Raw genomic sequence first — 19,377 nt, 5'->3', positions numbered from 1 at the left:
TAAGGCACACTGTAGTATTTCATTTACATAAAACTCTAGAAGCTGCAAACTAATCTATAGTGATGAAAACAGATCAATGATTACCTGGGGAGGAGTGGCTAGAGAGAGGCAGAAGGACAGGGGTACAGGAAACTTGTGTGGGTGATGAATATATCCCCTATCTTGTGTGGTGATTGCTTGACAGTATATACATATGTCAAAACTTACAAAACTGTACACTTCAAATACATGCAGTTTATTGTATATCAATTATATTTCGATAAAAGTGTTTTAAGACAAAAGTGATAGTTTGGCAAGAACTTGAAGGAAGTGAGAAAATTAACCTTGTGGATAACTAATGGGAGATTTTTGAAAAATTATTAACAAAATCTGTGCAGAGACATTTGGATTTTTTGTTTACCCAGAAATTTTACCTTCTTCTGGTGTAATAGCACCTTCTGTATCAGTTAGGATTTGTATTGGCTGCAAGTGACAGCAAATTCAACACAGTAGGAGTTTAGGCAAGTTAAAGTTTAATTTTTCCCTTCCATAAATCTAGGCAGTTTAGGGTTGGTATGATGACAGGCAGGCAGACTCAGGAAATGCTGTCTTTATTCTTTTTTTCTTTCTTTCTTTCTTTTTTTTTTTTTTGAGCCAGAATTTTGCCCTGTCACCCAGGCTGGAGTGCAGTGGCGCCATCTTGGCTCACTGTGACCTGTACCTCCCGGGTTCAAGCGATTCTCGTGCTTCAGCCTCCCAAGTAGCTGGGATTACAGGTGCCTGCCACCACACCCAGCTAATTTTTGTATTTTTAATAGAGACAGGGTTTCACCATGTTTGGCCAGGCTGGTCTCGAACTCCTGACTTCAAGCGATCCACCTGCCTCAACCTCCCAAAGTGCTGGGATTACAGATGTGAGCCACCGCACCTGGCCCCAATTTCTTAAAATAAGACAACAAAGATGTTTGCCACCTGAATTGACTCTACTTTTCATGAAAGATTTCTCTAGCATGTGATGTTGCTTGATAGCCTTTTACCCGTAATAGAACTTCTTTCAAAATTGGAGCCAGTCTTCTCAAACCCTGCTGCTGCTTTATCAATGATGTTTATGTAACATCTAAATCCTTTGTTGTCATTTCAACAATGTTCACAGCATCTTCACCAGGAGTAGATTCCATCTTGAGAAACTACTTTCTTTGCTCATCCATAAGAAGCAACTCCTCACTGGTTCAAGTTGGATCATGACATTGCAGCAATTCAGTCCCATCTTCAGGCTCCACAATTTTTTTTTTTTTTTTTTTTTTTTTTTTTTGGAGATGGAGTTTCACTCTTGTTACCCAGGCTGGAGTGCAATGGCACCATCTCGGCTCACTGCAACCTCCGCCTCCTGGGTTCAAGTGATTCTCCTACCTCAGCCTCCCGAGTAGCTGGGATTACGGGCATGCACCAGCATGCCTGGCTAATTTTGCATTTTTAGTAGAGATGGGGTTTCTCCATGTTGGTCAGGCTGGTCTCGAACTCCCGACCTGAAGTGATCCACCCGCCTCTGCCTCCCAAAGTGCTAGGATTATAGTCGTGAGCCACCGTGCCTGGCCTCCACTTCGCTAATTCTAGTTCTCTTGCTCTTTCCACATCTGCAGTAATTTCCTTCACTGAAATTACTCAAAGTCATCTGTGGCGGCTGGATCAACTTCTTCCAAGCTCCTGTTAATGTTGATATTTTGACCTCCTCCTATGAATAACCAATTTTTTTAGAGGTAGGGTCTCACTACGTTTCCCAGGCTGGAGTACAGTGGCTATTCACAGGCACAGTCATGGCACACTGCAGCCTTGAATTCCTGGCCTAAAGTAATCCTCCTGCCTTAGCCTCCTGAGTAACTATGTGCATGCCACCGGATCAGACTTATGAATGTTCCTAATGGCATCTAGAATAGTGAATCCCTCCCAGAAGGTGTTCTATTTACTTTGTCCAAATCTGTCAGAGGAATCGCTATCTATGGCAGCTATTGCCTTATGAAATGTATTTCTTAAATAAGACTGAAAATTTTGAAGTAAATCAAAATTACCTTTTTTTTTTTTTTTTTTTTAGACAGTGTCTCACTCTGTCACCCAGGCTGGAGTGCAGTGGTACAATCTCAGCTTAGTTCAGCCTTGACCTCCCAGGCTCAGGTGATCCTCAGCCTCCCTGGCAGCTGGGACTACAGGTGCACACCACCACTCCTGGCTAATTTTTGTACTTTTTGTAGAGATGGGTTTTCGCCATGTTGCCCAGGCTGGTCTCGAACTCCTGGGCTCAAGCAATCTGCCTGCCTTGGCCTTCCAAAGTGCTGGGATTACAGGAGTGAGCCACTGCACACAGCCCCAAGTTACTTCTTGATGATCCATGGGCTGCAGAATGAATGTTGTAAGCAGGCATGAAAACAACATTCATCTCCTTGTACACCTTCATCAGAAGTCTTGGGAGACCAGGTGCATTGTCAAGAGCAGTAATATTTTAAAAATAACATATTTTTCTTAGCGGTAGGTCTCAACAGTGGGCTTAAAATATTTAGTAAACCATGCTGTAATCCTACGTGCTGTCATCCAGGTTTTGCTGCTCCATTTACATGGCACAGATAGAGTAGATTTGGCATAATTCTTAATTGTCCTAGAATTTTCAGACTGGTAGATAAGCATTGGCTTCAACTTAAAGTCACCAGCTGCATTAGCCCCTAACAAGACAGTCAGCCTGTTTTTTGAAGATTAGAAGCCAGACATTGATTTCTCTCTATCTGTTAAAGTCCTAGGTAACATCTTTCCCAATGTAAGACAGTTCTGCCTACCCTGATAATCTATTGTTGGCCAGCCGTGGTGGCTCATGCCTTTAATCTCATCACTTTGGGAGGCCAAGGCCAACAGATCGCTTGAGTTCAGTTGTTTAAGACCAGCCTGGGGGCGGGGGAGCTGCGTGACCAGCGGCGGGTCACGTGATGCGGCGCGCGCCGGGCCTCCCAAGATGGCGGTGTGCATAGCGGTGATCGCCGAGAATTACCCCCTCTACATTCGCAGCACCCCCACGGAGAACGAGCTGAAGTTCCACTACATGGTGCACACATCTCTGGACGTGGTGGATGAGAAGATCTCTGCAATGAGGAAGGCCCTGCTCCACCAGAGGGAGCTGTACCTGGGCCTGCTCTACCGCACGGAGGACTACAAAGTATACGGCTACATCACCAACTCCAAGGTGAAGTTTGTCATGATGGTGGATTCCTCCAACACAGCCCTTCGAGACAACGAAATTTGCAGCATGTTCCGGAAGCTACACAACTCCTACACGGACGTGATGTGCAACCCCTTCTACAACCCAGGGGACCGCATCCAGTCCAGGGCCTTTGATAACATGGTGACTCCATGATGATACAGGTGTGCTGAATGAGCTGTGCTGCCGGCCATCGCAGAGAATCCCACGCGCGACCGTGGTGGCCGTTGGTCTATTCTCGTCGCCTCTTCCTGAGTGGGACGCCCGGGGCTTTCAGGGCAGGTAGCTGTGCATGTTCTCTCAACTAAAGGTCTTGTGAGATGAGATTTGGCTTTTTCCTGCCGTGTCAGCCAAGGATTTAACTAAGAAGACTTCAACTAAGGACTTTCAGGGGTGTGGGCAGAGGTTTGGGATTAGATGGTGCAGGAAGCCTGTCGCCAGTTGTCCCGAAGGGGCAGAGGCAAGGACACCTGGAGCCAGGAGTTCCTGAGCCTGCAGGACCTGTGATATGTGGGCCGCCCATTGGCTGAATAGGTGGACTGGTCTGGAGGGGTCGGCCTCCTGAGCCCAGAACCAGCCTAGGATCTAGGGGCAAAAGGGGAGCCAGCGTGCCTTCCTACAGGGGAGGGCCCTCCTCTTTCTGGACTTGGCCTCCATTCTTTGCATCTGGCCCAACGTCTAGACTCAGCCCGGCCTGAAAAGAACCCTTGCGAAACCTGGGAAGCCTCGTGGCCCCGTGGCGTTGGCTCAGCTGCAGCCCTCATCCTAAACCCTGGAGCGCAGACTTGAGGCGCCCCTTCCTGCCTATTGGTGCTGAGGGGGTTAGGTGCTGTGTCGCTTGATGACATGGCTGACTACCACCCAGGGCAGCGGCCAAGCCCATAGTGGTGTCAGTGCCGCCGGCATCCTTGGGGTCCAGCAGTCAAGGCTCAGCCAGCTGAGGAGACCCCCGCCAGAGCTGGTTCCAGCACTGGTGCAGGACTGGAGAGTTTCTCAAGGACCTTGAAGACCCCAGGAGCCCCCGCAGCAGGAAAGGCTGTAAGGGGGTCAGCCTGGGGCAGACACAGGGAGGGGAACTTTCTCAATACATATTTGCCTTTTCATCCCATCCAGCAAGCACAGTGTTAATTTTATAAATTATAGAAGAAATCAGCAAGGAGTGTGTGTGAAAACCGCATGCCCCAGGCCTCCCCCGCCCCAGGGTGAATTGGAAGTCCTGGCGTGGGCCGAGGCACACCAGGCAGCTGGTCTGGGTGCATGTGGGCCACAGGCCACCCTCACAGGGTTAAATCTTTAAGAAGACCCTCATGTTTGTTAGAAGGTGGGACCCCAGCCCAAGCACCTAGTACCTCCCCACTGCAGCCCAGTGTGAAATCTTTGCCTTTTAGTGGGGATCGCTCCTGCCTGAGTCCTGGCTGTGGTGGGGACTCTACAGGTTGCTAACCCAGCATCCATTCTCCTTCCTCCCTACTAACAGAACTCAGGTGCCTCTGCACAGTTCTGACAGTGGGCAGATGAGAACCATGTCCTGGCCTCCCTGGCAGCCTGGGGTGTGCAGCTGTGGCAGGGAGGTGGGTGGTGCTAGGAGAGACTTGCGGGGAAGCTCCTGGGAAGGGGGCTCAGCTGCCACATGCAGGGCCCTTCCCCTTTGCCTTCTTCCTGTCTGGAACATGGATGTGATGGCTGGTGCTGGGACAGCTGTCCTGAGAGCATAAGGAAAGAGTCACACCCTGAGGATAGTGGAGCTGATGCACAATGCAGGAAGGACCCTGTGCCTTTGCTGACACAGAACGCAGGAAGGACCCTGTGTCTTTGCTGACACAGAATGCAGGAAGGACCCTGGGCCTTTGCTAAGGCAGAATGTGGGAAGGACCCTGGGCCTTTGCTGACGTACCAGCCCCGGACTACTTAAGTTCAGCTTTTTTAAATGTGAGAAAATAAATGCACCCCTCTCTGGTTTAAAACTCCGCCCCCCCCCCCAAAAAAAAAAAAAAAAAGACCAGCCTGGGCAACATAGCGAAACCCTGTCTCTACAAAAAATGCAAAAATTAGCCAAGCATAATGTCATGGGCCTGTAGTCCCAGTTACTCATGAGGCTGAGGTGGGAGGATCACCTGAGCCCAGGAAGTTTGAGGCTGCCGTAAGCCGTAATTGCATAACTGTACTCCAGTCTGGGCAAGAGAGGGAGACTGTCAAAAAGAAAGAAAGAGAGAGAGAGAAGGAAAGAAAAAAGGGAGGAAGGGAGGGAAAGAAAGAGGGAGGGAGGGAAGGAAGGAAGGAGGGAAGGAAGGAAGGGAGGGAGGGAGGGAAGAGAAAAATTTGGTCTGGGCACCGTGCCTCATGCCTCTAATTCCAGCATTTTGGGAGACTGAGGCAGGCAGATCACTTGAGGCCAGGAGTTCAAGACCAGCCTGGGCAACATAGCAAAACCCTGTCTCTGAAAAATACAAAAATTAGCTGGGTGTGGTGGCTCGAGCCTGTAATTCCAGCTACTCGGGAGGCTAAGGTGAGAGGATCACTTGAACCCAGGAGGTGGAGGTTTGCGCCACTGCACTCCAGCCTGGCAACAAGAGTGAAACTCCATCTCAAAAAAAAAAAAAAAAAAAAAAAGAAAAGAAAATCAAATCTGTTGTTTAGTGTAGTCTTAGATCTTTGCTAGATCCTCTAGATAACTTGCTTAGCTTCTACGTCAGTGCTTACGGCTCCACCTTGTACTTTTACATGATGGAGGTGGCATCTTTAAACCTCACAAACCTCATGAACCAACCTTTGTTAACTTTTCTTCTGGAGCTTTCTCACCTCTTTCAGCCTTCATAGAATGGAAGAGAGTTAGAACCTTGCTCTGGATTAGGCTTTATCTGATTTAATCTTCCATCCAGACCACTAGAGTTTTCTCCATATCAGCAATAAGACTGTTTTACTTTCTTACCATTCTTGTGTTCACTGGAGTAGCACTTTTGACTTCCTTCCAGAACTTTTCCTTTGCGTTTACAACTTGGCTAACTGTTTGGTGCAAGAGGCCTCGCTTACAGCCTATCTCAGCTTTTGACATGACTTTCTCCCTAAACTTAATCGTTTCTAGCTTTTGATTTAAAGTGAAAGGCCTGCAACTCTTCCTTTCACTTGAACATTTATAGGTCACTCTAGGGTTATTAATTCACCTAATTCCGATATTGCTGTGTCTCAGGGAATAGAGAGGCCCTAAGAAAGGGAGACAGACAGGGGAATGGCCAGTTAGTGGAGCAGTCAGACCACACACAACATTTTTGGATGAAGTTCTCTGTCTTATATAGGTACAGTTCATGGTGTCCCAAAACAATAACAATAGCATTGTAAAAGATCACTGGTCACCATAACAGATATAATAATAATGAAAAAGCTTGAAATACTGCCAGAATTACCAAAATGTGACCCAGAGACACAAAGTGAGCACATGCTGTCGGAAGCATTGTGCTGGCAGACTTGCTCAACACAGAGTTGCCACAAACTTTCAATTTGTAGAAATCACAATATCTGCAAAGTGCAATAAAGCAAAGCGTGCCTGTGCCTAATATGTCCCCAGTTGTCAATAAAAGAGAACACTTAGGGGCTAATTTTGGTCCTTGGGCAGCACCTTACAAGGCCAATTTAACTAAAGAATTAACACTACATTCAAAGCAAATCTCATGAGAAGAAATAATAAATGGTTAGTGCACATATAAAAAAGATTCGCACTCTGAATTCTAATTAGGAAAATAATTATTAACACAAAAGGAGGCTGGCTAGGTGTGGTGGCTCACGCCTGTTATCCCAGCACTTAGGGAGGCCAAGGTGGGCAGACAGCTTGAGCCAGGGAATTCGAGACCAGCCTGGGCAACATGGTGAAACCGCATCTCTACAAAAAAGTACTAAACAGCCAGGAGTGGTGGCACACACCTGTAGTCCCAGTTGCCCGAAGGGCTAAGGCGGGAAGATCACTTGAGCCTAGTAGGTTGAGGCTACAGTGAGTTGTGATAGAGCCACTGCACTCCAGCCTAGGTGACAGAGTGAGGCCTTGACTCAAAACAAAAACAAAAACAAAAAACAAAAGGAGGATACATATATTGTAATATATTATTGTGAGAATATAAATTGGTACCAAGTTTGTAGAGAAAAATTTTCTAATATAGGTTGAGCTTCCATAATCTAAAAATTTGAAATCTAAAATGCTCCAAAATTTGAAACGTTTTTGCACATAGACATGATGTTTAAAGGTCATTCTCAAAGGAAATGTTGATTGGAGCACTTCAGATTTTGGATTTTCAGATTAGGGATGCTCAACTGATAAATACATGCAAATACTAAACAATCCAAAATCTGAAACACTTCTCGTACCAAGTATTTCACATAAGGGATAGTCTACCTATAACTACCACAATTTAAAATGCATGTATCTTTTGACCAACAATTTTATTTCTAAGAAACAGCACTCTAGAGTTTAAAGGAGATACACACAAGAATATTCACTAAAACATGGCCGGGCGCGGTGGCTCAAGCCTGTAATCCCAGCACTTTGGGAGGCCGAGACAGGCGGATCACAAGGTCAGGAGATCGAGACCATCCTGGCTAACACAGTGAAACCCCGTCTCTACTAAAAAATACAAAAAACCAGCCGGGCAAGGTGGCGGGCGCCTGTAGTCCCAGCTACTTGGGAGGCTGAGGCAGGAGAATGGCATAAGCCCGGGAGGCGGAGCTTGCAGTGAGCTGAGATCCGGCCACTGCACTCTAGCCTGGGCCACAGCACGAGACTCTGTCTCAACAACAACAACAAAAAAAGAATATTCACTAAAACATGATTTGAACAAGTGAAAACTGGAGTCAATGTAAAATATTTGTTAATAAAAAAAGTTTCAGTAAATTGTAGTACATTCGTGTGATGGTACATTTTATAACAATTTTATAAGATCCTTTATAACTATGACCCTATATTTATTATAAAACTGTTATAAAAAAATAGAACGACCAAGGCGGGCAGATCACCTGAGGTCAGGAGTGCAAGACCAACCTGGCCAACATGGTGAAAGCCCATCTCTACTAAAAATACAAAAATGAGCTGGGTGTGGTGACGCACGCCTGTAATCTGAGCTACTCAGGAAGCTGAGGCAGGAGGATTGCTTGAATCCGGGAGGGGAGGTTGCAGTGAGCCAAGATCGTACCACTGCACTGACAGAGCAAGACTCCATCTCAAAAAAAAAAAAAAAAAAAAAAAAGAATGAATTTAGGTGGTAGCATATAGGTAATATAGTGTAAAATGAAAATAACAAATTATAGAATGAAATATAGCATATAATTTCATTTATTTTCCTTTATTTAAACAATACACATATATAGAATCTGCCAAAATTGGGGATTCCTCATCTCTCAGAGTAGGACTCTATTTTCATTTTTTAAAGAAGTCAGGAGATGAAAATAGAAGGATACATAGCATTATGAGGGTTTTGGGGGGGTTGTTTAGTTTAAAATACACACATACACACACACACATGTCTATATTTAGTGAGGGTGGGGGTTGTTTTGCAGTTAGACTTGGCAATGTCTTGATACCCACCACACCACCCCTGCCCCTCTGCCTGAAGGTGAGCTTGCTCAGTGATCTGAAGAGGACTGGGCCCCACAGTGAGTTCTGCTCACTAGGCAATGAGCATCAATCAACAGGAGGGACATCTCTACTTCTGCTCAACCTCTGCCAAACTGAGCGAACAAATGTTCCAAAACGAGAAGATGTTCTGATGCTTTCCATTCATTCTCTCAGGGCATAAATTGTGACACCCATGGTGATGGCCAGCTTTGGCCTCTTACCTCATTTGGGACCCTGAAGGACAGGCAGGTCTCTGCCCAGTCTTTTGTAGAAACACAAAAAGCAGCGTTGCTCTCTATATGAAGCAGCTTAAAGTAGAGAATTTCCAGAAATTCTCCTTTATTGCACATTAGGAGTCCCATCTTCTTGGCAGGACCACATGGATCTTGCTGTACCTTGCTGAAGAATAACAGACAATAGTTACGGCCTGCTCATCTCACCTGCTCTGTGGAAAAACAGAATCATTAAGTAACAATATTAGGGATATCATGCCCCCCCAGGGGATTTCCTTAAAGATACACATAGAGAAAGGTCTAGAAGGAGACACAAGAAACCATCCTTGCGATTACCCAGAAGGAGCAAGAATAGGGAGGATGGGAGTAGGAGGGCCTTCTGTGTGTTTGAATAATTTACAAGTGATTATTACTTTCATAATTAAAACTCTTTTATTTCCAGCTGAGGATTCATGTTATATGCTCACTGTGTATATGTTAGAATGAACCCAAAAATATAATCTAAGGAAAATCTTTGCCCGGCATTTTCCAGCTCACCCCCACGGGGAAGTTGGGTGGCTTTCTATTCAAGTATGCATACTGGTTAGGTGCTTTCCTTTCAGAAGGGACATCAGTTCTCAGTTACTTATGCTTTACTACACCTTGGAACTTCCAAACTTCAAGTTCTCAGAAAATACAATCTTGAATTATCTGGTGCTGAATTATTAGCAAATGTTTAGTTGTAAAGATCACGTTGAGGAGAATGGCCTGATAGGAATGGGCTCATTCCATAGTCATCCTAAATTTTCTCAGGTTTGGAGATAGATCCTTGGAGAGATTTCTTGGATTACATTGTCTCAATACCCACCTCCCCCATGACTTGGCCCTTTGCTGACCGACATTTAGCATTTTGCCTTGAATCTATACTGAGAGGTGTTTTAAGAAATACATGGTCAGGCACTGTGGCTCACACATGTAATCCCAACACTTTGGGAGGCCAAGGCAGGCAGATGACCTGATGTCAGGAGTTTGAGACCAGCCTGGCCAACATGGCAAAACCCTGTCTCTACTAAAAATACAAAAATTAGTCAGGTGTGGTGGCTCGTGGGAGCCTGGGAGTTCTAGACCAGGCTGGGCAACGTGGTGAAACCCCATCTCTATCTGCCTGTAGTCCCAGCTACTGGTGAGGCTGAGGCAGGAGAATCACTTGAACCCAGGAGGCGGAGGTTGCAGTGAGCGGAGATCACGCCACTGCACTCCAGCCTGGGCAACAGAGTGAGACTCTGTCTCAAAATAAAAAAAGAAGAAGAACAACAACAACAAAAGAAATACATTACATTTACCATTGTAGAAACTGTAGGATAATTGTTGAGAATGATGGAACACACTACCGAGTTGGGCACAGTGGTATGCCCCGCAATACCTGCTGCTTGGGAGGCTGAGGTGGGGGAATTGCTTGAACCCAGGAGTTCAAGTCCAGCCTGGGTAACACAGTGAGACTTTGTCTCAAAAAAACAAACAAAAAACCACAGACTATTCCAAAATATGGCACCTTGGCATATTGAATATTTTAAGCTGAAGGAATTTGAGAAACAACATGTACAGGAAGGATATTCTGGCCTTCCCTTGAAGCAAGTCATAAGATCCTCATGTGAGAGGTGCCCTCCTATACCTGGAGAAAAGGAGCACCCCTATCTCCATGGACACAGGAACACCAAAGGGAATCTGGGTGAATAGGCCATGCCATCTCCCCAGTTTATTACACTTAGCTAGCTCATACTTTTTCATTATCCTATCACATTTATCCATGACGCTCTACTCTTCATCAAATGTAGCATAAAAACTCTGAATTGCTTCTTCAGCTCTTCATTTCCTTATGAAGTCACCTGTGTCATGTAAAACTTACATTATATAAATTTGTGTGCTTTTCTCTTGTTAATCTCTCTCTCGTTACACTGGTCCCAGCCAATGAACCTAAGATGGATAGAAGGAAAAGATATTTTTTCTCCCCTACAAGAACATTGTCTACATATCACAATAACACAGGAAAAGCTGGTTTCTTTTTGTGAGTACCTGGTCCTCTTTTATCTTATAGACACTGCGAGTATTGTAATTGCTTTGTTTTTCCCTGACCACTGGGAAATTCATTCATTTATTTAAATATTTGTAATTAGTTTCCTATGTACCAGGCATCCAGGTGGGTTCTGCAGATAACAATGATAAACAGAAATGAACATGGCCTGTGTCCTCATAGAGTTTATTATCTAGAAGTGAAGACAGACATTAATCAAATAATCACATGAATATAGTTACAGGTAATTATCAATGGTGATGTTTGGACTGCAGAGGGATCAGAACTTTTCTTGGAAGTCAGGGAAGACTTCTCTGAATTGAGATCTGCAGGATAATCAGAAGTTTGGTAGAGGATGGGAGAGGCAAGAAGCATTTGGGGAAGTGGGAACAGCATGTGCATGAGCCATGTGGCAGGAGGGTGCATAGGCACTGGAGGAACTGAAAGAAGAGCCCTGTGGCTAAATGCAGAACATTTAAGGGACAGTGGCATTAGCTGAGGGTGGAGCACAGGTGCCACTAAACCACTGAACTGTTTTAAATGACTAACCACATGAGCTATGATAAATAACCTTCCGAAGACTGTTTTCTAGAGTGAAAAACTCTGTTCCTTAAGCACACGGTGATGCTGAACTACCTACTGATCTACCATTAAAGCTACAAACAAATGGCCGGGCACGGTGGCTCATGCCTGTAATCCCAGCACTTTGGGAGGCCGAGACGGGCGGATCACGAGGTCAGGAGATCGAGACCATCCTGGCTAACAAGGTGAAACCCTTTATCTACTAAAAATACAAAAAAATTAGCTGGGCATGGTGGTGGGCGCCTGTAGTACCAGCTACTCTGGAGGCCGAGGCAGGAGAATGGCGTGAACCCGGGAGGTGGAGCTTGCAGTGAGCCAAGATCATGCTACTGCCCTCCAGCCTGGGCATCTGAGCGAGACTCCGTCAAAAAAAAAAAAAAAAAAAATGCTACAAACAAATTTGAGCTAAACTTTCTCTAGGGAACAGCATACTGGAAATTTCCACTTAGGAAGGCTATAGAAAAGGGGACTTTTGGGAGTTTTCTAAATCAGTGGGGTGCAGTGGCAGGCCTGTAGTTCCAGCTACTTGGGAGGCGGGGACAGGGGATAGGAGGATAGCTTGCATGTAGGGGTTCTGGGATGTAGTGCACTATGGTCACTGGGTGTCCACACTGAGTTTGGCATCATTATGGTGACCTCCCAGTAGTAGGGGACCACCTGGTTGCCTAAGGAGGAGTGAACTGGCCCAGGTCAGAAACAAGAGCAGGTCAAAACTCTCATGCTGATCAGTAGTGGGACTGCACCTGTGAATAGCCACTGCACTCACAGTCAACATAGTCAGAACCTGTCTCCCAGAATAAAATTAAAAAATAAAATAAAAATCAAATTATGGGCTGGGCGTGGTGGCTCGCACCCATAATCCTAGCACTTTGGAAGGCCCAGGCAGAAGGATCACTCAAGCCCAGTAGTCTGAGGTTGCACTAACTATGATTGCATCACTGCGCTCCGGCCTGGGCAAAAAAGCAAGACTTCCTCTCTAATTAAAAAAATTGGCCGGGCGCAGTGGCTCACACCTGTAATCCCAGCACTTTGGGAGGCCGAGGCAGGTGGATCACGAGGTCAGGAGTTCAAGACCAGCCTGGCCAACATGGTGAAACGCTGTCTCTACTCAAAATACAAAAATTAGCTGGGTGTGGTGGCACACACCTGTAATCCCAGCTACTTGGGAGGCTGAGAGGCAGGAGGATGGCTTGAACCCAGGAGGCAAAGGTTATGGGTGAGCCGAGATCGCGCCACTGCAGTCCAGCCTGGATGATAGAGCAAGACTCCATCTCAAAAATAAATTAATAAATAAATAAAAATAAATAAAATAATGCACTGTGAAAGAACAGCCTCAGGTGTAAAGGTCCTATGATCGGTAACCTACAGGTAGCACTGTCCACCCTACCTTCTTAAGGATTTTGTTGACATGCACAGAATACTTACAGACAATACATAAGGCACTTTCAGATATATTATTTTATTTAATCTGCACAACAAGGTTGGGATATATTATTTTTTTCTATTTTGGAAATGAGAAAACTAAAGCCAGAGAAATTAGGTATGTGACTTACTCAAAGTCTTATAGCCAGAAAATCATATAACTGGGATTCAAATTCAGGTAATCTGGTCCAAATTCATATAAATCACACCAAAGAGGTCTCAACAAGACTGAATGTGGCCCAGAATTGCCTAAGAGACCTTCAGCTCTTCATTTCAGCTCCAGGGTGGGGAGGTGGGGACTGGATCCACCGATCCTCATTCATGAACCTAATGTAAAAGAAATCTTATCTTCTAAGGAAATGCCCTCACTTCTGCTATCAAGACAGTCAGATAAGACAAGGGAAGAAAGTAATTTACTTATTAAAGAAACTACCTCAGAAGGTCCTCAGCTTAAAAGAAGGAAGTAAAACAGATAAACCCTTTTGCCTAGCGAGATAAAAGATTCTGCTTCCCCAGATGGCCTTGACAGGGTGTGGGTTCTGTGAAATCCATACTTTATAAAGGGAAGGGAAATGTCACCAGACTTTCCTATCTGTAGAACTTTGTTAGAGTCTATAAAGAGGAAAAATATAACATGAGACCAGCTGTCAATACTTCTGTTTTTAAAAAAGAAAACCACCTTTGGAACAAAATGAGACCACACTGGAATGGAATAGCACATCTTAGACTGACAAGTTCTAACTTGGTGTGTGATTATTAAGAGGCAACCCCCCAATCCTGCTGAGTCAACGGGCAGAATCTATTTTCAGTTTCCAACTTGTCCTGAGACGCTCTAAGTCTCTTGCCAAGTTGAATCAGTGCAGCATCTGTGGGTACCGATTAAGAACTCTACATTACCTAGGAAGAGAGCAGCAGAGTGTGTCAGGATAAAAGCATCCAAAAGTGAAGAAAATTCGCCAACTATCTAGTCATGGAGCCAAATCATTTGTTAACAGCAGGAAAAGGAAAGACCTGCTCTGGTCGGTCCAAGTCTGTATTCTCTGGGCAACTAGGTGTCTTTTTCTACTTCTTCTGACAGTCCCAGGCAGGACACTGGCCTGAGAATCAAGGTCTCATTGGAGGCTTCTTTGCTTGGGTGCTTGACTTCGGCTGCCCCTACCTCTTGCTGAGACTGTGCTCTTACCTCCTGACCACTCCTTCTACTCACTGGGTTCCTAACCCTGCCTGACTTTTGGCATGCCTGGTCTTCTAAAGCATTCTCCTTTGGGGTTTCTGATCTCTTTTGTTGCTATCTGCATGCCTAGTTTCTCGCATACTCTAAATTCTGCCTGCCTTTGGCTTCTAGGTCACTAATTTGTCCTTTAGTTCTTGGGTCCTTCTCGACTCCTGTTTTTCCAACTTGCTGGCCCATTGCCTGGCCAAGACTCTACTTGCAGCTTCCTTCACCTATTTGATATTTTTAAACCTGTTTTCGCAAAACACAATCATTGTTCACGGTCCCAGAACTGACACATATTTAGAGCTTGAAGTGGAGTAATCGAGAGGAAATGCCTTTTTGGAAAGAGGAAATGCAGGATTAGAGTGGAGGCAAGTTTAGTCTTCTTTACAACTGAATCTCAGGAAGGCAATAATGGAGAATATAAAGTGAAAAATACCTGAATTCAAATAGAAATCCTTTTATTGTTGGTAATTTAAGTAACAAAATAGTAATCTTCTAAGAATAATTTAAAACAAGAACCCTGATAGATCACTACTTTTTTTTTTTTTTTTAAGACAGCATCTCACTCTGTCACCCAGGCTGGAATGCAGTGGTGAGATCTCGGCTCATTGCCTCTGCCGTCCAAGGTTTGAGCGATTCTCCTGCCTCAGCCTCCCAAGTAGCTGGGATTACAGGCACCTGCCACTGTGCCTGGCTAATTTTTTTGTATTTTTAGTAGAGACAGGGCTTCACCATCTTGGCCAGACTGGTCTTGAACTCCTGACCTCATGATCCACCCTCACTGACCTTCCAAAGTGCTGGGATTACAGGTGTGAGCCACCATGCCTAGCCTAATCATTCCTTCTTAATAATATTCTGGGTTTTTATTTTTTTTTTGAGAGTCAGAGGATGAGGAAGAACAAACGTTCTGTTTTTCATATCATGAAAATGTAGCTCCTTTGAACTAAATGTTTTTAGCTCATTATCAAATTTTGAATATATGAATTTAGATTTTTTAATGGGTAAAATAATTTAAAATTCGCAGTTACAATAACTTATTTTTAGTATCCCAAATTTGAAACCAATGTTTAATTTAAATCTAATTGAACTGTGCTATTTTCATAGCGATTCACAGGCTCCTTTTGAAAGGTTTAATTTTAGGTTTTAGGAATTTAAGACAGATAATTCTTAAGGTACCCCTATAGTAATCAGTTCAAAACAACAACATGTTTTTCTTATAGATAAATATGTAACTCACTCTTGTCCCTTCAAAAATGATGAATTATGTGACTCTGGAGTTGTATAGCTGTAATTTTCCTTAGAATCAGAAAAACAAATCCAGTCATTTCTATGTTTGCCAGAATAGTGAAACATTTGTTTTATTTTAAAGTGAGTAGAGCTAAGTAGCAGAAACAGATACGGAGTTTGCCTGTAATCGAATTCTGGGTGTGCACTTCACAGCATGACCTTGGGCAAGTTGCCCAACCTTTTCCCACCTGAGAAAGATTTTTAACCAACTCCAGCCACACATGCTGTGACCTTGGGTTCTTTCTGTGAGTCCTTATTCTTATAACTAGAGATAACTGTGCTGTGCAGGCAACTGGAAATTAAATTTTGCCTTCATACAGGTGGTGGATTATAGACCCTGGCAGTCTTTGAACAGACTTCCCAGTTACCACCTCCAACCTGCTGGCCTAAATTTCAGAGGAGTCTCTCCCTCTGAACTACCTGATTCTGTGTCAACTTGATTCTATCCAGCTGCTGCCTAATCCAACACTGACAACTGCTTTCACGAACTATAGCCTGATACCTGGAACTATTTTGAACACTTGTTGGCCCTGTCAGCATCACCAAGTTCCAGTCCATCCCAGCGGACATGTTCAATGCTGGTTCTCTTCTCCTCTCTGGTATTAGCAGGCCACACTTGGCCCACTCCAAGATGTCAGATGTGTGATTCTGTATTGTATAATCCTACAGCATCAAGAAATAGTTAGATTATATTCATTACAGTGTTTCATAAAACAGAGACATGGGTGTCATAGTTCAAAAAGATCTCTATTAATGTAACAATGGTCAACAGTTTTACAAGAGTTGGTGCCTTAAAGGGACTAGTTTTGTTTACTGAGAAAATTAATTTGTGTGGAAAGCTCATTTCCCTATAATTCAAAAATAAATTTTTTTTTTTTTTTTTTTTTTTTTTTTTTTTTTTTGAGACGGAGTCTCGCTCTGCCGCCCAGGCTGGAGTGCTGTGGCCGGATCTCAGCTCACTGCAAGCTCCGCCTCCTGGGTTTAAGCCATTCTCCTGCCTCAGCCTCCCGAGTTGCTGGGACTACAGGCGCCCGTCACCGCGCCCGGCTAGTTTTTTGTATTTTTTAGTAGAGACGGGGTTTCACCGTGTTAGCCAGGATGGTCTCGATCTCCTGACCTCGTGATCCGCCCGTCTCGGCCTCCCAAAGTGCTGGGATTACAGGCTTGAGCCACCGCGCCCGGCCCAAAAATAAATTTTTACCTAAAGCTTTTTGGGAAGGTTTGTTGAAGATGCTGGCACTCCATTGATTTGTTCAACAACAAGAGTAATCAGGCTGGGCGTGGTGGTTCATACCTGTAATCCCAGCACTTTGGGAGGCAGAGGAGAGCGGATCACCTGAGGTGAGGAGTTTGAGACCAGCCTGGCCAGCATAGTGAAAACTTGTCTGTACTAAAAGTACAAAAAAATTAGCCAGGCATGGTGGTGGGTGCCTTGTAATCCCACCTACTCAGGAGGCTGAGATGTGAGAACTGCTTGAACCCAGGAGGCAGAGGTTGCAGTGAGCCGAGATAGAGCCCCTGCATCCTAGCCTGGGCAACAGAGCAAGACTCTGTCTCAAAAAAAAAAAAAAAAGTAATCATACACAGCCTTATAGCAGGACATTTTAGACATCTTTTTCAGACTTCTACATGAGTCCAGTGCCTACTCTGTGCTAAGCATCATGCTGAGCACTTTATAACACAGAACCCCATTTAATCCTCCTGTTGCTGAAGATGGAACTGAGGCATGGAGATTTTAAACAGCTGGCCCAAGGTCATATAGCTAAAAAGTGGCAGAACTAAACAAAGAGAGCCTATCTGTTTTCAGTGGTTCTTGTAGAGCTCCTAACCACTATAATGCAAAAAAGAAACATGGAAAACAGGAAAAAACTCAGGAAAAGATGAAGAATATGCTCCACAAGAAGTTTGGAGTCCTTATTACATTTTCTGAATTTGTTGGTTCTAACTGGGGGTGATCAGCAAGGAAACATCTGGGTTCTCTAAGATCTTTACTGTCATCTGAGAGAATCAAATGTTTCCTGGACTTGGATGGTTATTCTTGTGCTCGAGAGAATTGGAAAGTGTTTAGGGTTAGTCATCAGAAGGAAGGAAGACACTACAAATTGCCCGGTGAACAGTGCTCTTGTAGTGCCACCAGAGAACATGGCATATTCTTATACACAAAATTAAGAGAGTAGGGAAACCCTATTGTGAAATACTATTTTAATATTATGACATTGTCATGCTCACTTTGACAGCTCATACACTAAAAATGGAACCATCCAGAGAAGACTATCATGGCTTCTGCACAACGATGACAGGCAAATTTGTGAAGCATTCCATATTTTAAAAATCTGTATATTATGACATTGACAGTTTACACAAAATCCCAGAGACTACTGCCAGAGACTGAAAATATCATCAGATGGTCTCAGGACAAGTTCATATCCTCCTGAAGTCTATAACCCACCACAATAAGGTGAATCCTTAAGTAACTTCTATGTGACAGGTCTCATGTGATGTTCATTTCTGACATTATTGCTGCAGTCACTGTGAATTATCAATATAAGTCTTTTAGTGCAACATTTTCATTAGGAGGAATTTCAAGATCCAGAATTAAAAGTGTTATGCCTTAAGTCAGACAAAATCTTAGCACCAAATTCTTATAGGTGTTTCATTTTCTTGAAGAACTATTCCAAAAAACCCCAGCACTTCTTCAGGGAATGTACTGATAAGAATAAAGAACAAAATAAAGATTGTCATTCATGACTGTTTCAGATTTTGAATGCTGCTTTTCAGGTAAAAACCTTTTTAAAACCTATTTTATTATTATACTTCTTATCTTCTTGGAAGCCTTATTTATTCATTCATTCTTTTATTCTCTTAAGAAATGTTTATGGATTACCTTCTGTAGGCCAGGTGTTAAGGAAATAACAATAAATTGTAATTTCCCTTCAAATTCTTATCATTCTTCCTCTTTTTTTAAAGCACTGTATTCTATATTAAAAGCAGATACATACAATACCTGTCCTACTTTATAAGTTTCTTGTGTTCCATACTCTGAACAGCATTTTATAAAATTTTGGACACAACAGATTCTTAATATTTGGTGGTAGTGTTAGTAGAAAACTAGGGAACCGCTGGATTTTTAAATTCCAATGTCCAATGTGCCTTTTCATAGAAGATAAAAAAGAGCTCTGTCTCTCATTTCAGTCTATGTTCTCATGATTCAATCACAATAGATTTCATTTTTCCTGGGGTGCAAATTCAGTCACCACCCTGGCTTACCAATACCCTGCATCATCTAGTGGCCTGAGAAGGTGAATATAGACTACACAGTATATGGAAAGAATTCACTTGTCCTGTTATCTGAGGAATTTCAGGTAAAACATGGGTTCTTTTTAATGGAATCATTAATCCAGAGCCTATTCTTTCTCTATTCTCTTCATTTGCTCTTTTCTTGCTTCCCATTCTGAAGCTTCAAAGAAGCTCCTCTTTAAGTGTACTTTCCCAAGTCACTGCTGATTTTAACTCAGAGGTCACTAAGTCAAATGCCTACAGGGACCAGATGGGAAAGATAAATAAATGCTGAGGGCTGAAGCAAGAAAACTAGGAAGTGAGAGGGTCTATAGCAGACCACAGGACCAGTGCCACACAGAGGTCACACCAGCCCACCGTTGGTGTGTGTGAGAGGCTTGGTTAGCTGATCTAATTTTCAAAAGAGCCAGAAATCTAGATGTTTATGTAAAATGTCCCAATTTGTAAATATTGGAAGAAACAAAACACAATCTG

At 43.7% G+C, this 19,377-nt stretch overlaps 1 protein-coding gene and 1 non-coding gene across 2 annotated transcripts; both read left to right on the top strand.

Moving 5' to 3' along the window:
• Positions 1 to 2,927: 2,927 nt before the first annotated feature.
• On the top strand, positions 2,928 to 3,541 carry LOC104679508 (trafficking protein particle complex subunit 2-like protein). The gene has a single exon (XM_010385110.2). It carries the CDS (start codon positions 2,975 to 2,977, stop codon positions 3,371 to 3,373), a length of 399 nt encoding a protein of 132 aa, XP_010383412.1. The 5' UTR covers positions 2,928 to 2,974; the 3' UTR covers positions 3,374 to 3,541.
• A 14,286-nt stretch (positions 3,542 to 17,827) lies between these two features.
• Positions 17,828 to 17,934, top strand: LOC115899386. The gene has a single exon (XR_004059107.1). It is a non-coding gene; the product is annotated as a U6 spliceosomal RNA (small nuclear RNA).
• The last annotated feature ends 1,443 nt before the right edge of the window (positions 17,935 to 19,377 follow it).

The sequence above is a fragment of the Rhinopithecus roxellana genome, chromosome 8 (assembly GCF_007565055.1).
Source record: "Rhinopithecus roxellana isolate Shanxi Qingling chromosome 8, ASM756505v1, whole genome shotgun sequence".
Classification (NCBI taxonomy): Eukaryota; Metazoa; Chordata; class Mammalia; order Primates; family Cercopithecidae; genus Rhinopithecus; species Rhinopithecus roxellana.
The sequence above is the reverse complement of the archived record's forward strand: the minus strand, read 5'-3'. Positions and strand labels throughout refer to the sequence as shown.

What these genes read in the sequence shown, in the direction of transcription:
- LOC104679508 (XM_010385110.2), top strand. Translation starts at nt 2,975, where the DNA reads ATGGCGGTGTGCATAGCGGTGATCGCCGAGAATTACCCCCTCTACATT.